We start from the raw sequence: 15,879 nt of genomic DNA on the forward strand, positions 1-15,879 counted from the left end.
ACTAATATGAAAATGGCCAATGTGATCTTTTTGAAGAAGATGTCGAATATTGGAGTTCTTAAAAAACTGCGGAAGAAAAAATAGTGCAAAAGCACCCAGTGAGCGTAGGCGCTACGGGCAGTATAAGGACGCTGTACAGTCTTCAGAATTGTTTTCCTCATCGTACTTAACGACGAACAGACGTAAGTGTCTCCCCAGTGTTGTGAATTTTTTAAAAGTTGAATTAAAAATTGAGTTTGAGTGGTTTAAACGAGTGCAGTGAGGTTTGTCTGGCGTTAAAACTACAATATTGTAAGAGTTGTGTCTACTTTTGTTTTGTACTTATTATCTCAATTGAACTTATTTCGGCGGCTTTTCAAAAAACCAGAAAAGTTATTCAGAGAAAATACCTACTTCAAATGTTTAAAGCAACGATATTATCTTTTCTTCCTATTCTTCCCACATAATCATTATTTCTTTAACCATTTTCATATCTTGGTAACGTACGTTCTTAATAAAGTAGCTGTCTATGTACCTGCCTATAGCATAGTGTACTTACCTACCTAGGTAGGTACTATATGAGTAGATACCTACCTACTTATAGTTCTTAGTTAATTCATCACTTACGCATTCACAGTAGGTAAGCTACAGGTACAACGTTCAAATTAAATACGATGTTATAACTTACCTGGCATAGGCACAGTTAAGTACGTTAGCAGCATTCATTTAAGTCAAGACCTATAAATAGGTACCTGCATGAATCATTGAGGTTGTATTGTATTATTGAATTTTGTTATTTAACCTCTGTTTTAAAGCTAAATCTATACTTAAGTAGTGTATTGTTTCCATTGAAGTTACTATACTTACCTACTTATTATGTTTATTTTAAAGCTGTGGCTCACGCAAAAAATAACTAAGTACCTAGGTACCTATTACTATTACCTATAGCTACATCTTTGATTAGTAAATACATAAAAAATCAATCATTAACGTGAGTAAAATGGTCATAGGAGCCCAAACTTTGGAAGAGCCCTTTACCCCCGTACCCTTAACTTTGAAAATATGACTTTTATTTATTGTATTGTTCTCTGAAAGGCAAAATCGTCTACTCAAACCACACAAACTCATGAAAAGAAAAATAATAATATTATGAATAAATTTGTATTTCATGAATTTTAATGAGTACCTAGTTACCTATGATGAACGACAGTGACATACTAGAATTAACACTAAGAATTTGTGATTGTTGATTACAGATGGGCGTGAAAATGATGTCCATAGCACCTGTGGTGCTTTTGGCTTTCTTCAGCATTGGGGCAGAAGGTAAGTACTTACCTACCACCTGTTGGAGTATTTTTGGAGGGTCCTGAGTGATCTATATTTATTCCTAGAATATTGGGCGTCTGCGTCTCTACTGTAATTGCATGCATCTGTCTTTCCCCTTGATTTAATAGGCACCAATTACCATACTTAATTATTAACATAATAATAATTATTAAGATGTCATCCAGATGAAAATGTAAATTTTTTGGAATTTTTTGTTATGAAAAAGCTTACCTCATCTTTTGATTAATCATGTTGCGAACCATATTGGTTACTTTAGTAGGTGTTAAAGTCAATAAGCTTAAATTAATTGACGATTTGATTGCATATTTTATGATTAATGAATATCATAAAAGTTTTTGCTGGTGCTTAATGACATTATTTATTAGTAAGTGGTGATCAAACTTGAGTTTGTTTATACCTACAAATCGAAATCATAGTGTCCCGTACGTAGTGGCGAAGGTCCATTTAGCGAAGTACATTTTAGCGAAAAACACTCATGGTGGTACACTGGAGCGAAAGGCTACTGAAGCGAAACACTCGTGGCCGAAAAAGTTATTTTGATGACCTAGAAGAGCTTCATTTTGATTTATATGAAAGCGTACCACCATGAGTGTTTTTCGCTAAAACGTACTTCGCTAAATCGACCTTCGCCACTACGTACGGGACCCGAAATCATAATTAATATTGTGTTTAGGTACCAGTTTTATTCGTCAGTTGTTATTGTATTTATTTATAGTTATTTAGGTTTTTTGATTTTAATAAAAATAGGTAGGAAAAACACTAAATGCATTCCAGTGGGTCTAGACAAAGTGCCATTATAATCGCAAACCAGTCGAAAAGTGGTCGAAAAGCCCCTTTTTTGTATGGAATTTGACGGATTCGATTTTCGATTCGATCAAAAAGTGCGTTTTGTCTAGGGGGGCAGATGTCGATATAAAAAGGTGTACCAGACTTCTAAACTTTCTTTCCTTACAATTTCGAGTCCATAAATATCTAGTTAGATGACATTATTAAAATAGGCTTTACCTAATTCATGATAGAATTACACTTTGATTTATAGAGCTTTGGTCCATCTAGGCCTGAATAAATTTCAGCATCTGGCATCCACCCTAGAGCCAGTACCTTGAATATTTGCGACGTTATCATAAGGCTCTTTGACCACGCGGAACCATCCCACGTCCTCGCAATCATGCATAATTTATTTATAACAAAACGATTACGCACAAGAAGGTTGAGTTCCGACGATTGATAGCTAGAAGGACATTAAGTTCAGCTAGATGTGGGTGTGGCTTTGTTTACAAGTTTATTGAGACTAATTATGTTCATAAACTGTGTTATTTTAATAAAATAATTATAGGCCATTACTTTTTAAAGACAAATCCGGTTTGCGTAGCTATTGCTGTTTAGAGTTCACTAAAGCTTCTGAAGGACGGTGTCCAATCGTGGGCGAAGCTTTGTTTACTTAGCTTGTTACCAAGGTCTTGTTTTGGACATCACGAACCATGTTTTTATCTTGATGAAATAAAATTATGTAATTAATTGTGGGCGTGTGTGTTATCAATAACAAGTGATTGAATAAGATATCGTAGTTTTTATTATAAGATATTGTAATCAACCTTGTTGGAATACTTGTATGACCCACGCGATTTGCAAAATGCAAAATTAATGTCAACAAAGATGGACTGCTGGCATTTAATATTGCACAACTTAAACGCTCGTTTATGGGACCATAGTTTAGCACGGACACTGAAGGAACTTGTTGTACCTAATCTTATGCTGTTAGTCATATATTTTAATAATTTTAATAACTTTATAAATGAAACACTTAATAGAGATTAATAATTTTAGGAACCAACAAGAGGGAGAGAATGTTAAGATTAAATTCGTCTTTACTTTCTATCGCCATTACGATTTTTTAGATCTGGATTACGCTTTACCTTTGACTCTACCTAGAAGACCTAATACCTAAGACTTAGACATAGACCTAGATTTAGATACCTACCTATCTAAACATGCATTTTCAGTTTAGTCAATCGTTACCTATTATTTCATCAGCCCAACGATACACCAACTACTACGCTCGAAATGCGTACTACGGACGCAACCTCTACGAACACGGCCGGTCGATCTCTGACAACACCGTGACCTGCGGGCCCTACACCTGCGGTGTTGGAGCTCACTGCATCCACGGCAGCGTGAGGCCAGTCTGCGCCTGCCTGGCAGGGCACTCTGGCGATCCTCTGTCACAGTGCATCAGGATCGAGTGTGTTGGTAAGTCAAAAATGCTATAGTGAAGGTCCTATGTCCCCTAGATGGGGCAGAAGGCGAAAGTCCTCCATCTCGTTCGGTCTTGAGTTTCGCGCTTGATCTCGCTCCAAGTCTGGCCGATCTTCTTCGCCTCGTCCGCAACGCACTTCGATAGTATCTTCGAACGTATCAGTTCGCGACATCCAGTATTCTAACCTTTCCCTGTGTACCCCTTCAGGTACAATAAAAGGAAATAGAATGAACTTGAGATGATGTCATTAATAAGACTGTATTATTATTGCACAACTTAATCAGTATGAAGTCATACTAGGAAGGTGTATTAAAAATTATGCACAAGAAAGTTGATCTTGAAATAATTTATTTCAGATAACAGCGAGTGCCGCAGTCACCAAACTTGCGTGAATCAGCATTGCGTCAATCCTTGCGAGGGCACCTGTGGAGTCAATGCCAACTGTGATGTGAGTCAAGCTGAATATGCATTCATTTAAACAATAACGTCTGGATTGTAATATGTCAACATTGGTGATATTACCTACCGCACGATTTATGTAGATTAAAGCATTGTTAAATGTTGGCTATTTTCAGGTAAGAAACCATGTCCCGGTTTGTTCCTGCCCAGCTGGCTACACAGGCAACCCCTTCTCTGCTTGCCGTATAGCTGATCCTGGTAAGAATTTAATGCTCTAATGCTTAATCTGTTTCCATAATATTTATTACGTTAAAATATTACCTATGACGTGTTTGTTTTACAGAGGAAGCTTGTCACCCGTCTCCATGCGGACCCAACACCAAATGCCACGTTGCCAACAACCAGGCCATCTGCACATGCTTGCCAGGATACAGGGTAAAAAATTATAGCATTACTTTTGTCTACATTTACATTTTGGGTGCAAGATATAAAGAGATAAAGTTTGAAAACCACTGTTCTAACCTATTTTTTGATGATGCATACAGGGTAGCCCACTTTCTGGTTGCCGTCACGAGTGCGAGTCTGATGGCGAATGTGGCGCCCAGCAGTCGTGCCGGGACTTCAAGTGCACCAGCCCGTGCAGTGACTGTGGAGTCAACGCTGACTGTGAGACCGTTGCTGCTCACCGCGCTGTTTGCAAATGCCCAAGGGTAAGGTCTCTACTGTTTCGGTTCTTTGACAAATCTAGTTTTTGCTAGCGTATTTTTTTGTATTGTAGGTACTTATTGCTTATGGAATATGGTTAAAGTATTAAGAGAACTTCGATCATGGAAATTTCCTGTGCTATTTTAGGGCTACTTCGGCGATCCTTACAAAATCTGCACCCCCGAGTGCTCATCCGACGGCGAGTGTCCCAGCTACAAGCCTGCCTGCGTCTACAACGCGTGCATCAACCCTTGCACCAACGCCTGCGGTGTCAACGCCGACTGCAACCTGAGGGGACTCACTCCCGTGTGCTCTTGCCCTAAGACCATGACTGGGGATCCATTCACCTTCTGCAGGCCTTTTGAAGCCCGTAAGCTATAATATTTTGCTAGTTATCCATGTAACATTTCTTGTTGATATTACAATACATAGTACGTTTACTTACTACTGTATATGCATTTTATCACAGGTGATCTCTGTGAGCCCAACCCTTGTGGAACTAACGCCAAATGCACACCTGGCCACGACCGTACTGGTGCTGAGCGACCGGTCTGCACTTGCCCATCGGGATACATTGGAAACGCTCTTGTAGCTTGCGATAAGGTATGCCAATGTATTTCGTACCTTATTCACTATGTGATCTAGACAGATATTTGAACATCCGAAGATTATTTTGTTGTATTCTAACTACTTGTATTTGTTCATCAGGGTGAATGTGAACTGGACTCACAGTGTCCCGACCACTTGGCTTGCGTCGGCTACCAGTGCGTAGACCCATGCCTCGGCAACTCTCAATGCGGCTCGGGCGCTGTCTGCATGGCTAGACGGCATCTGGCAGTCTGCACTTGCCCTTCAGGTACATGATATTTCGCAGTTACAGAGTATAGTTTAAAACAAATATCAACAAGGTCAATGGATTCCTAAGTTGACTGATGTTACCTCTAGGTCTTCCGAATTTTTTGGGGAAATTGCAGCTGCCCCAAAAGGTTTGAGAACTTATGGTTCTTATGCTCAGAATTTCCTAAAACAATCTCATTATTACAGGCCGCAACGGTGATGCCCTCGTGAACTGCTACGAGTCTCGCTCGGAGGCTGCGTCTACCCGCTACTACCGTTTCAAGAGGAACGGTAACTTCACTGAGCCGGAGCCCGAGACCGCTGCCTCGGAGGTGACTGAGACCGTCGTCGAAGAAAAAACCGAGGAAAAGAAAGAATAAACCCTGTGATAAGATAATCGAAGATACTCACGAACTGTCCAATCGATAAAGTGCCAAATGCGAAATTCATTTTAAAATGTATAACTTTCAAACCCGCATTTGGACTCAGTAAACAAGTTTTATTGTTAATACGAGTAAAATAAGCTTGCATGTAACTAAGTAACAATTGAAAATTACGTTTTTGTAAAATAATAAACTAAGCTGAGGTTACTTTAATATGTGAAACCTTAAGTTAAGGCAGTAATAAGTAGGTGTAACTACTTTGTATAAAGTTGTGACTTAATAAAAAACGATTAAGCTTTATTTTGGTTATAATCATTTTTCTTTTAATCTAAGTCGAAATAATTATGCATTTTTTCTTCTATCTGAGTAGGTTTAGTTCTCAAACTTATCAATGACCGACTCCTATTTTGTAAAAATGAGATTTTCGAGTTGAGCCACTTTCGCGCACGTCTATGGGGGTCAGCAGCGGTTGCCTATTATTTGGGAATCGCTGATAATTAAAATATGAATTATGGCGCTATTCGGAATGATTTTTTATGTTGGAAAATACCTTTATAATTTATGTGAATTTATGACGATAATAATTACTTTAGCCAGCTTATAATATTATAGAAATTTTTAATAAGTTGGTAGGTAGTTAGTTGAAAAGGAGGTGATTCTCTCGGTAAGCTCGCCCTCAATCAAAAGGTTTAAATTAAATCCTTCGAAAGTGTGGATTAATTAATTAAGTAGGAAACCTTATCTACCTACGCCTAGTATGATGATGGGATAAATCAGCACTTTACACAGTCTAAATGTGTGTATGGTGTTAATAGTTGTGATATGCTGCAGTGTTGATTTATGATGTTACAAGGAATTTGGCCATAAGGCGTCTCCACTATAAAAATCGATGTAAGCATCAAAAAGCATCAAATCATACAAAAAAATATACATAAAATAAATACAGAGAAATAACGCTATTAAATGCAATTAAATGTAATTAATTTTACTGTATTGTGGAATAATCTGTAGAAAAAATATTTTTTGTGGATGAACTGAACGAAACGTTTCTTACCTAAAAACGTGCAAACATTGGTGCAAACGAAACGTTGAAATGTTAATTTGACATTTGAGTTTGATGGGTTGATACGTCCTGTCGTTCGATTATCGAATGATGAGAGAGCTAAGGTTTTTTACTATTAATTACCCGTTAAAACTGTAAATATTTATGCGAAACAATGTCCGACGTTAACATGGAGAAGTTTGCTATGCCAGACTTTGTTCCTGACCGTTACGTGAAGGAATTAGCGAGGTCTTGTGTCGGGGGGGAGGAGCTGCAGCAACAGAAGGAGAACATACAAACTCTTTCCGAAGAAACTGCCAGTGCCCTCAAGAAAAATGTCTACGAGAACCACATGCAGTTCATCGAGACGGCCACGGAAATATCCCACCTGGAGACTGAAATGTACAAGCTGTCTCATCTCCTGAGCGAACAACGAACGGTGCTTACAACCCTGTCTCACGCGTCAATTTTAGGTAACGAAAACGCCCTGTCTCGCGAGTCTCTCGACAACCACGACGTCGAAGCCGAGAGGGCCGAGGAACAGCGCAAAAACAAGCTCAATTTGATTACAGAAAAAGTTGAAGGCTGTATGAATTTATTAGATGTTCCAGACCGAACTTTATTACACGACGGTGATTTATTAGAAATAGATGCGGAGGAGAACACTGCCTTACAAAGAATGCATGTATATTTATTCAATGACTGCCTTATGTTAACCTCGTGGATATCTAACCGTCGGGGTCCAATGAGATATAAATTCCAAATTAGTTATCCTATCAGTACTCTAGCCGTAGTGAATGTTCGTGATTTAGGAACTGTGAAGCAGGCTTTTAAAGTCCTAGCTTTTCCAGACACTAGAGTATTTCAGTGCAATAGTATTGCAGTCAAGAAAGATTGGTTGGATAAGTTTGATGTGGCCAAAAAAATGTATATTGAGAAAGAAAATTCAAAACAAAAGAAAAAGGAAGGCCAAGAGAAGCCCAGGCTTGAGTCATTGGAGTCTCCTAGTCTGTCAGTAGAGGAGCTGCCTTCACCGCAGATAACACCACTGCCAGAGTGGCTAGCAGATGTGACTGAAGAGCTAGATGTTCTGATTGTTGAAAGACACTTCCAGAAAACTTATGAACTGATGGTTTCAGCTCAGAAAGCATTTAATACAGAAGAATTCAAGACCCACCCGCAGAAAGCAGAGATAATGAAAAGAATTGATCAAAAGCAAAAGGTTCTGATAGAGATATTGCTAAAGGAACTTGACGTTACTCACAACTGGAGTCCAAGAGGAGGTCTACAGTCATCCAGACAGCCAGTCATGATACTCAACAAGTTCAACATGACTAGTCAAGCGTGTGAACTGTTTCTAGCTGTCTGTAGTCACACAGTCAAAGTACATGTAAAAGGAGTCCAATTAGAAGGCTCCATCAATAGTTATGTTAAGCAAGTGGGTGAAGTGTTCTTTTGCTCACTTAGTGATGCCTTAACAGAGTTTATTACTTTATTCCCTAAGAATAAAGTGAGCGCTTTCGTAGTCTGGGCTAGCATGCAGCTTAGGATTTTAATGAGTCAAATAATTAAGCAAGTTTTTACGCCGCAGTGTGCTCTGGATTCAGTGCTGGAGTGTGTTGAGAGTCTTCGGGAACAGTGCACACTATTCTGTGAATTTGGGCTCGACCTGAGATTCCAAATGAATAGTTGTTTAAGAACTCCTATAATAAAAGCGTTAAAGGAATACAAAGAGAAGATTGTTGATTCTATGAAATCAAAGGTATCTGAGGATAAATGGACCCCTGTCAATATGCATACTAAAGCTGGTGTGAATAAATTCTTATCTCAGATGGAGAACTTGGGCCTTATATTAGCTAAGTTTATAATAAATGAAACATGGGTAGACTTGTCCAGTAGTACCATTTGGTTTGCGCAGTCTGTAATAACAGTTCAGAAGGTGGGCTTGAATCTTGTCACAAAAGATATGATGGATGTATTGGACGAGTGCATCCATGCTATTTTCAACTCGCGCCTTAAGCTCTCTTTAGGGAATGATTCAAGTTATGCACAGAAAAATTTCCAGTTCATTTTAGATACTGTAATGCCTCTCATGTTGAGGCTATATAAAGAAGAAGTTGGTTATGATAATGAGAAGCTAGTGACTCTAGCAAAAAAATTCGGTGTGACTGTCGCACCTCCAAAGAAATCCAACATCACTAAATACACAAGTAATGAATATTTATGAGACTAGCGATACATGTTGTATGTTGGTGTACGAAATTATTTTTATTATGCTGAAGCTTTAAAATTGTAATATATAGATAGTAAGCATGCAGGATTTTTGTAAGTTTATTTAAAACTGATCAAATTAAAATTTATATTATATGCAAGTTATCAATATGAAATTTTAATAAACCAAAATTTATGGTTCATTGTGTATTTTCTTATTACTGAATAACAACTGAAACAACTGTTTAGTGTATAAATGAAAAGCGTTTAATAAAATATAAAAAATATTATTTAATATACTCTAAAAAGTTTTAATTATAATCTTATTCTTTGGTAACCTAATTAGAGACAATAATACATTACTTACAACTAAATTGCGATAATAATACAATAACACAGGAATGGCATATATGCTGAGATACAAAAAGCAATAACATTATTCTTCCATCAGAGTTTCTATGAAAGTAGTTCCGTTTATGAGTTTAGTGGTCAATATGACGAATTCTACGCAAGAATCTTCTTGCTGGCTGATGGTTCTCAAGGCCGATATCTCTTGATAAGTGCAGCCTCCTATGAAGAAGACCAGTATCACCCGTGGGTTTTCCAAAGACGAGTTCTCGCTTGAGATCGAGTTCCGTCGCACCATTCGCGGTTGAAGTGTCTGGAGTTCGTCTACTGTCGCACCGGGAAGCGAACCAAGTACGTCTTGAATACCTGTGGAATTTAAATAAGTATTAACGATTAGAAATCAATGCTACTAACAATCGATCAGCATTCGAATGCCATTCATAGTCTAGTTAAAATAAAACTAGTTTTAATACTAATAGCTATGCCCGCGACTTCGTACGCGTGAAATAGTTTGAACATTTTTTCCTCTTTTCCCAATATAATTATATCATTGATGCTTTGCATCTATTTTGTAGTTGTAGCGTATTGTATATTATTATAACCTATAACCTTCCTCGATAAATGGGCTATTCCACAGAAAAATATTTTTTCAAATTGGACCAATAGTTTTTAGATTAGCATGTTCAACCAAACTACTCTTCAGCTTGTTAATATTAGTAAATCTAGATTTAGATACAGGTATATTAAACATGCCAGATGTGAAACTGTATTTAGCGGTTTGCAATAAAATATCTAAATTGTAACATCAATATAGTTGTGAGAGTGTTTGTTTATACTAATTGCTATCTATTTTTGCCCTATCATCGCATAATTGGTGTAGCGTGCGTGACACAGTTTTATGTTCATATTTAATGCATTTGATAATGCCTGTTAACAGTTGATGTGTCATTATGAGTTATTATACTGATAAGCTCCGCGCTGTTTAATTTTTGTTTCCTCTTTATCAAGGTCATGTTTTAACATGGCATTGTTTTTATTCATTCAGTAATTTATAGAGAAAGAGTATTTTAAATTGTAGCGAAGCGATCACGATCTCTAATGGTAATGACTGAGGGATGCATAGACTCCGTTAGATATTGAATAAATAATGTTACTTACCAGACCACCCTTTGTTTTTGGCGATGTGCTCGCTAAGTCTCACTGTCAAAGGCGTGAATTTGCTTGACAAGTAGCTCTTCTCTTTAGGGTCTAGTTCTGAATCGTCCATGGTCAAATGTAAAGCCTGAAAAATAAAAGCAATTTATACAGAATGTAAAAACATCAAGTAGGCAGTACATGCGATTATTTAGTAAAATTGCTACAATTAGAAAGTTCGTTAAAATACATAAAATAACATCAAAAGGAGATATAAGCATTTTACTAACCATACACCTTATATTCATGCTTGAACTAAATAATAAGAATAGTTTAGAAGTAACGACCGTGTACTTATTTTTGATGGCGTTAAGCCCGATAGTCTTATTGTGACGGACCAAAAATCGCGCGCGTAATAGTAGTAGTAGGCATATAACTAACAGAACAAGACAGGTATTTGACCCCAATCACAACTGATGTCAAGTGAGATGTAATCTAGGAGTAAGTACATCTGCCTAGTAAATCTATAAGGGGCCATTCATTTACTACGTAAGATGATTTAGGGGGTTGACCATGTCTTATTTTTTCTTACAAGGGGGTGGGAGTCTCGATAGTTCTTACGTAAGATAACAAAAATGCACAAAGTTAAAATTATACTTTGAAAAACGTATAGGAAAACGATTTCCATTTCTATGGCAACGGAGAGTCGGCCTATTTTTATTTTTTCAACCGACTTCAAAAAAAGGAGGAGGTTCTCAATTCGACCCCTATGTTTTTTTTGTATGTTTGTTACGCGATAACTCCGCCAATCATGAACCGATTTGAACAAATCTTTTTTCGGCGTATAGGTAATACCTCAAGGGTGGTCCCATTTAAATTTAATAATAAAAAAAACAACCCCCAAGGGTGGAAAATTGGGGATGAACTTTTTATATCTCCGCCGATTATAAACCAATTTGAACGATTATTTTTTTGTTGAATAGGTATTATCAAAAGGGTGGTTTCATGCGAATTTGAAGAAAATATTTCACCCCCAAGGGTGGAAAATTTTTTTTGTGTTCACGCATTTGAAGTCGGTTTTATTTTTTCTGATACTCGTAATAGGGGGAGGGGGTCAAAAACTAGCGAAAATAGTCTTACGTAATAAATGAATGGCCCCGAATGGGCAACTGCTAATTACCTTCCTAAGAACGGTGTACTGCCTCGTCCCAGTCTGTACTTTGAGTAGTCCACACTTCTCCAAGTTGCAGAGCGTCAGCCAGGTCTTGAGTCCGTACACTTGGACTAACTCTCGTTTGTAGTACTCCAACACTTTCGGCTTCAGGCCCGACCCAGTCGCGCATTGGAGGCAGATCAGGCGGAGTACCTGGTGAAATAAGATTGATAGATGACTAACGACGCCTTTTTTAAGTCCTGTCATGGTCCTGTTTCTGTATAGATTTTTTATCAATGATTATTGTTGGCCTTAATCTGAATAAATACTTCCAGATGTGTTACATAGGTGAAGTCATGCTAATTCCCGTTCCGATTATGGCACACCAGTTAAGCTAAAGCAGTAAGTAAGTAAGCACTTTTGCCATTATGGGTGAAGCTGGCATGTACACTGGGGTAAAAGTTTCTAAAAACTAAAATTAGTATTTTGCAGGAAATACTTATTCCCGGAAAAATAATTGAAAACATTTAAAAATGAAAACTACCAGACTATTGTATTTTTAGTACCTTGGTCAATGTCTCTTTCTTGGCGATGAGGTCTTCAATAAATGGACACACTTTTTCATTGTCGATGCAATTTACGAAGTCCTCTTCGCATTGGATGGTGTCGTGGAAGTCGAAATCGTCGGTCGTCTGAAAAGAATGTGAAAATAAATAATAACTTTTCAATTTCATTCAGATTCAGGGTCACAGTTTACTTAAGTACCTATGAAATTTTGTTAACTATACTATTTTTTAAATATATTATGATTAGCATAAGTTCTTCTATTTCCTTCTCAGACACTTCTCGATACCGAAATAAACACCAACAGCATTTTCTTCCTTCTTTTCGTTTATTTCTCTTATTCTAACTAGATTTTACTTACCCCCTTTGTTCATACCTCTCCTCTCTTTTATTTTTACATCTTGAATCATACCTCAAGTTTTTCCTTCATACTTCTTTTTTAGTTCATACCTCTTTTTTATTTCATACCTCATTTATATCTTACCTCTTTTATGTACTCGGCGATGGCGGTGTGCGTGGCGAGCGCCTGCTTGTTGGCCAGCATCTGCGGCAGTCGCGACACGAACTGCTTGATCTCCTGCACCGACTTGTCGTTGTGGCGTTCGTCGAGCTGCGTCTTGATGACGCGGGCTTTCTTCGAGAGTGCTGCGCCCACCTGAGGTAAGAAATAATAGTTATTTTGGTACCAACTTTATGAGAGTGCAATCAACGCTCTTCTCTCGTTTTATTAGTGAGTAAGCTAAAAGCAATTATTATTGTAATTTACTTGGATCAACTAAGTAAGTGGTGTTTTTGCGAGACCGTGGAGAAGCCCGGCCACGCAATAGGTCTACTATAATGGCAGAGTTCAGAGCTTTGGCTAAAACTAAAATTTTTCGAAGACAAAATTCGGGCGAGTCCCACACAATATTTAAATAAATTGCAATACATTATTGTATTTAAATTGAAGCATTTACTTAAGTATTTATTTACAACATACCGCAGTAAAGTTGCAATCTCTCAGTTCAGCGAACAGTTCCTCGCTGGAGTTGAGTATGATGCGTTTCTTCTCGCGCGCGGTCACTTCAGGGCTGGCGTCGTCTGGGCTCACGAACTTGTGGCCGGGAAACGTCGCCGTAGAGTTCTTGATGCCGAATAGCTCGTCTGAGAACAAAAGAATCAAATTTATTTTGTACCTCTATTTTTATTTTGTACCTCTTAGCTATTTTTTTTGTACAAAATATGCGTTTTAGTATCTACACTTTAGTTTGTTAGGTAGAGTCGGATTTTTCGTAATTCCTTCACGCAAAAATTACTGGACGGATTTTCATTAAAACTAAATGTTAATGCATCAGAGTAGCACATAGGCAATAATATCTTGAAGTCTGCGATCAGAAGCTAGTAAGTTATGACCCAAGTGATTACTTGCTTAGTGTTGTTTTTGTGACCTAAAAAAATAAGGGAAAAGCTGCAATGTCAAAACAAAGATTAACACCTACCAATAAGTCCTTCGTATGTGAGTTGTGTCGTCATGACACTGGTGAAGTCGATGGCGCGGTCCAACAACAGCAGGTGGTCAATGCAGGACGTGGCGGAACCCTTCGGGCCAGTTCCCTGTTCTTCTTTGTTCAGTCGGCAGAGCAGGTCCCATACCTGGCCAGTTAGAAAATAGTTTTAGAGTCAGTATATTTTAAAATAGAGTTCAGAGTTATTTTTTTTAATGTTTACTAGTATTTGTTATACAATTTTATTGCTAACTGTACTAGCATGTCTACCTACATTCAGCTAAGCTAAATATTATGCTTATGTTTGGAGTGGGTTGACCACAATAGCTTCATAGTTCATGATGATGAAACTTTTCAAAATATTTGTAATTGAAACTGATTCTGAGTAGGTATCTTGTCCAGTCTCTTTCTCTACAAACCTGTTTAGCAGCAACTCCTTTGCCAAAGACCCTGGGTATGATACCATACAGTTGCTGTATGGTACGCAGGGCCTGAGCCGAGTTGTAGATGCATGTTGGGTCTCCCTCAAGGTAGTTTTCTCTATGAAAAAGAAATAAAATGTTGAAAAAAAAATTGAAGTATTGATTTCAATTTAACGAGTAGGTAGAGACCATTAAATTAATATGTGAACAAGGGTTTTTATGATTAGCTATGATAACATTTTAATTAGTTACAATTCTGGTTTTCAAACACTAGATAAAATGGGTTCAAAGTGCAAAATATGAATGTTAGAATCATTAAAATTTACATGAAAATATTGATATTAAAATTTTTTCAAGTGAAAGCAAGTAACCTCTATGACTTGACATAGGTAATCAATAAATAAGCGTGATATCATTTTTTTACACATGATTTACACAATACTTTGATTTATTAGCTATTGTTTTCTAAAATTGCTCACCTGAAGTCATTCTGTAGTTCCAACGACATGACGTCACTCTCAAAAGGGAAGATGTCGCACTTGAACTCTTGGACGGAGAGGTTGTTGATCACTCCCCTGTTGGAGAGATGCTTCTCACAGAGCTCACTTCTCCGTGGCACGAAAAAGAGGTGGAATTCCACAGGAGTACTTTGCTTGGATCTGCAAAAGTAAAAATATAGTTTCAATAATTATCTTGAGAGTATTTAATATAATGACATGGACTAAAATAACAATAACATTGTTGGTTATTATTAGAGGTAAAATTTAGTACATATGCCAACAAATTAACAGTTTGTTACTAGATAAAAAAGATTCTCATTTTGATTCATAAAGTGTTTGATAAATTGATTTGGTAATTTGGAAACTTATCAATAGGTATCAAAATTATTACAATAAGTAAGTAAACACATAATTATTATAGTTTTACCTCAAGGAAACAATATAATCAGCTACAATGTCCATCAATGTCAGTTTTGGGCGGGCAATAAACACAATATGCTTGACGGATATTGTGGGGAGGCTGCCAGGACGTAGCGGGAACATGTCAGCGACTTCATGCTCCTTCAGCAAGGAGTATTGAGCTACCAGGCCCACTGGGCCTGCCAGCCACTCATCCCATATTGTCACCTATAATAAGAAATTTAATTGAATCCAAATGTTATTTGGTTGGGAGTTGGGACAATCTACAAATTTTATCTTCTTTACAATAAATTTATGACATTACAGAAGATTGTAAAGACTTCTTTTTATGAAAATATCCATGTGCCAGTGACGTGATTTCGTGATTGTAACACATAAAATATTAAAGGATTTATGTGTTTGGGATAGGATTTCACAATACGCATTATTTATCATTGTACCAACAAGACAAACTGCAGGAAAATAGAAAAATAATCTTACTTTTGGCCCTTCACAAAGTTGTAGTAAGTTTAGCAGCTCTTTTCTCATTGTTTCTTGCACTAGAGCCACGTTTAATCGGCCCCCTGATAAATGAGTGCTCATCTTTGCCTCCTTCATTGTTTTAAATTAGTTTAGAGATTTAAAATTATAATAATTTGTCGTCCCAAAACACAAAAACAGTGGCTGATGATGAACAAAACACGTCAAATTGACA

General features: G+C 37.4%; 3 protein-coding genes across 5 annotated transcripts; 2 read left to right on the forward strand and 1 right to left on the reverse strand.

The window, feature by feature from the left end:
* Nucleotides 1-82: 82 nt before the first annotated feature.
* Nucleotides 83-6,207, forward strand: LOC135082259 (neurogenic locus notch homolog protein 3). Of its 3 annotated transcripts, none has more exons than XM_063977029.1 (11): nt 83-182; nt 1,236-1,302; nt 3,361-3,576; nt 3,940-4,031; nt 4,159-4,240; nt 4,326-4,417; nt 4,528-4,692; nt 4,835-5,057; nt 5,157-5,290; nt 5,396-5,543; nt 5,732-6,207. In XM_063977029.1, exons 2-11 carry the CDS (start codon nt 1,236-1,238, stop codon nt 5,902-5,904), a joined length of 1,392 nt encoding a protein of 463 aa, XP_063833099.1. In that variant the 5' UTR covers nt 83-182; the 3' UTR covers nt 5,905-6,207. The 3 variants fall into 3 exon arrangements, with proteins under 3 accessions (XP_063833099.1, XP_063833100.1, XP_063833101.1); XM_063977030.1 differs by lacking the exon at nt 83-182 and adding an exon at nt 202-291; XM_063977031.1 differs by lacking the exon at nt 83-182 and adding an exon at nt 682-748.
* A 790-nt stretch (nt 6,208-6,997) lies between these two features.
* Nucleotides 6,998-9,363, forward strand: LOC135082260 (exocyst complex component 8). The gene has a single exon (XM_063977032.1). The coding sequence runs from the start codon at nt 7,125-7,127 to the stop codon at nt 9,174-9,176; it is 2,052 nt and encodes a 683-aa protein (XP_063833102.1). The 5' UTR covers nt 6,998-7,124; the 3' UTR covers nt 9,177-9,363.
* Nucleotides 9,364-9,426: 63 nt separating this feature from the next.
* On the reverse strand, nt 9,427-15,879 carry LOC135082261 (vacuolar protein sorting-associated protein 33A). Its single transcript, XM_063977033.1, has 11 exons — nt 15,666-15,879; nt 15,193-15,392; nt 14,745-14,924; nt 14,263-14,383; nt 13,838-13,991; nt 13,339-13,502; nt 12,844-13,014; nt 12,362-12,487; nt 11,823-12,008; nt 10,667-10,790; nt 9,427-9,874 (listed from the first exon to the last, which is right to left on the reverse strand). The coding sequence occupies exons 1-11, from the start codon at nt 15,780-15,782 to the stop codon at nt 9,597-9,599; spliced, it is 1,821 nt and encodes a 606-aa protein (XP_063833103.1). The 5' UTR covers nt 15,783-15,879; the 3' UTR covers nt 9,427-9,596.

Source organism: Ostrinia nubilalis, chromosome 21 (assembly GCF_963855985.1).
Source record: "Ostrinia nubilalis chromosome 21, ilOstNubi1.1, whole genome shotgun sequence".
Taxonomy (NCBI): Eukaryota; Metazoa; Arthropoda; class Insecta; order Lepidoptera; family Crambidae; genus Ostrinia; species Ostrinia nubilalis.

What these genes read in the sequence shown, in the direction of transcription:
- LOC135082260 (XM_063977032.1), top strand. Translation starts at nt 7,125, where the DNA reads ATGTCCGACGTTAACATGGAGAAGTTTGCTATGCCAGACTTTGTTCCT.
- LOC135082259 (XM_063977029.1), top strand. Translation starts at nt 1,236, where the DNA reads ATGGGCGTGAAAATGATGTCCATAGCACCTGTGGTGCTTTTGGCTTTC. An exon ending in GAGTCAATGCCAACTGTGAT is followed by an intron (nt 4,032 to 4,158) that starts GTGAGTCAAGCT and finishes GGCTATTTTCAG; the next exon opens with GTAAGAAACCATGTCCCGGT. An exon ending in AGTCTGCACTTGCCCTTCAG is followed by an intron (nt 5,544 to 5,731) that starts GTACATGATATT and finishes TCATTATTACAG; the next exon opens with GCCGCAACGGTGATGCCCTC.
- LOC135082261 (XM_063977033.1), bottom strand. Translation starts at nt 15,782, where the DNA reads ATGAAGGAGGCAAAGATGAGCACTCATTTATCAGGGGGCCGATTAAAC. An exon ending in GATTATATTGTTTCCTTGAG is followed by an intron (nt 14,925 to 15,192) that starts GTAAAACTATAA and finishes TTACTTTTGCAG; the next exon opens with ATCCAAGCAAAGTACTCCTG. An exon ending in AAGGAGTTGCTGCTAAACAG is followed by an intron (nt 13,992 to 14,262) that starts GTTTGTAGAGAA and finishes CTAACTGGCCAG; the next exon opens with GTATGGGACCTGCTCTGCCG.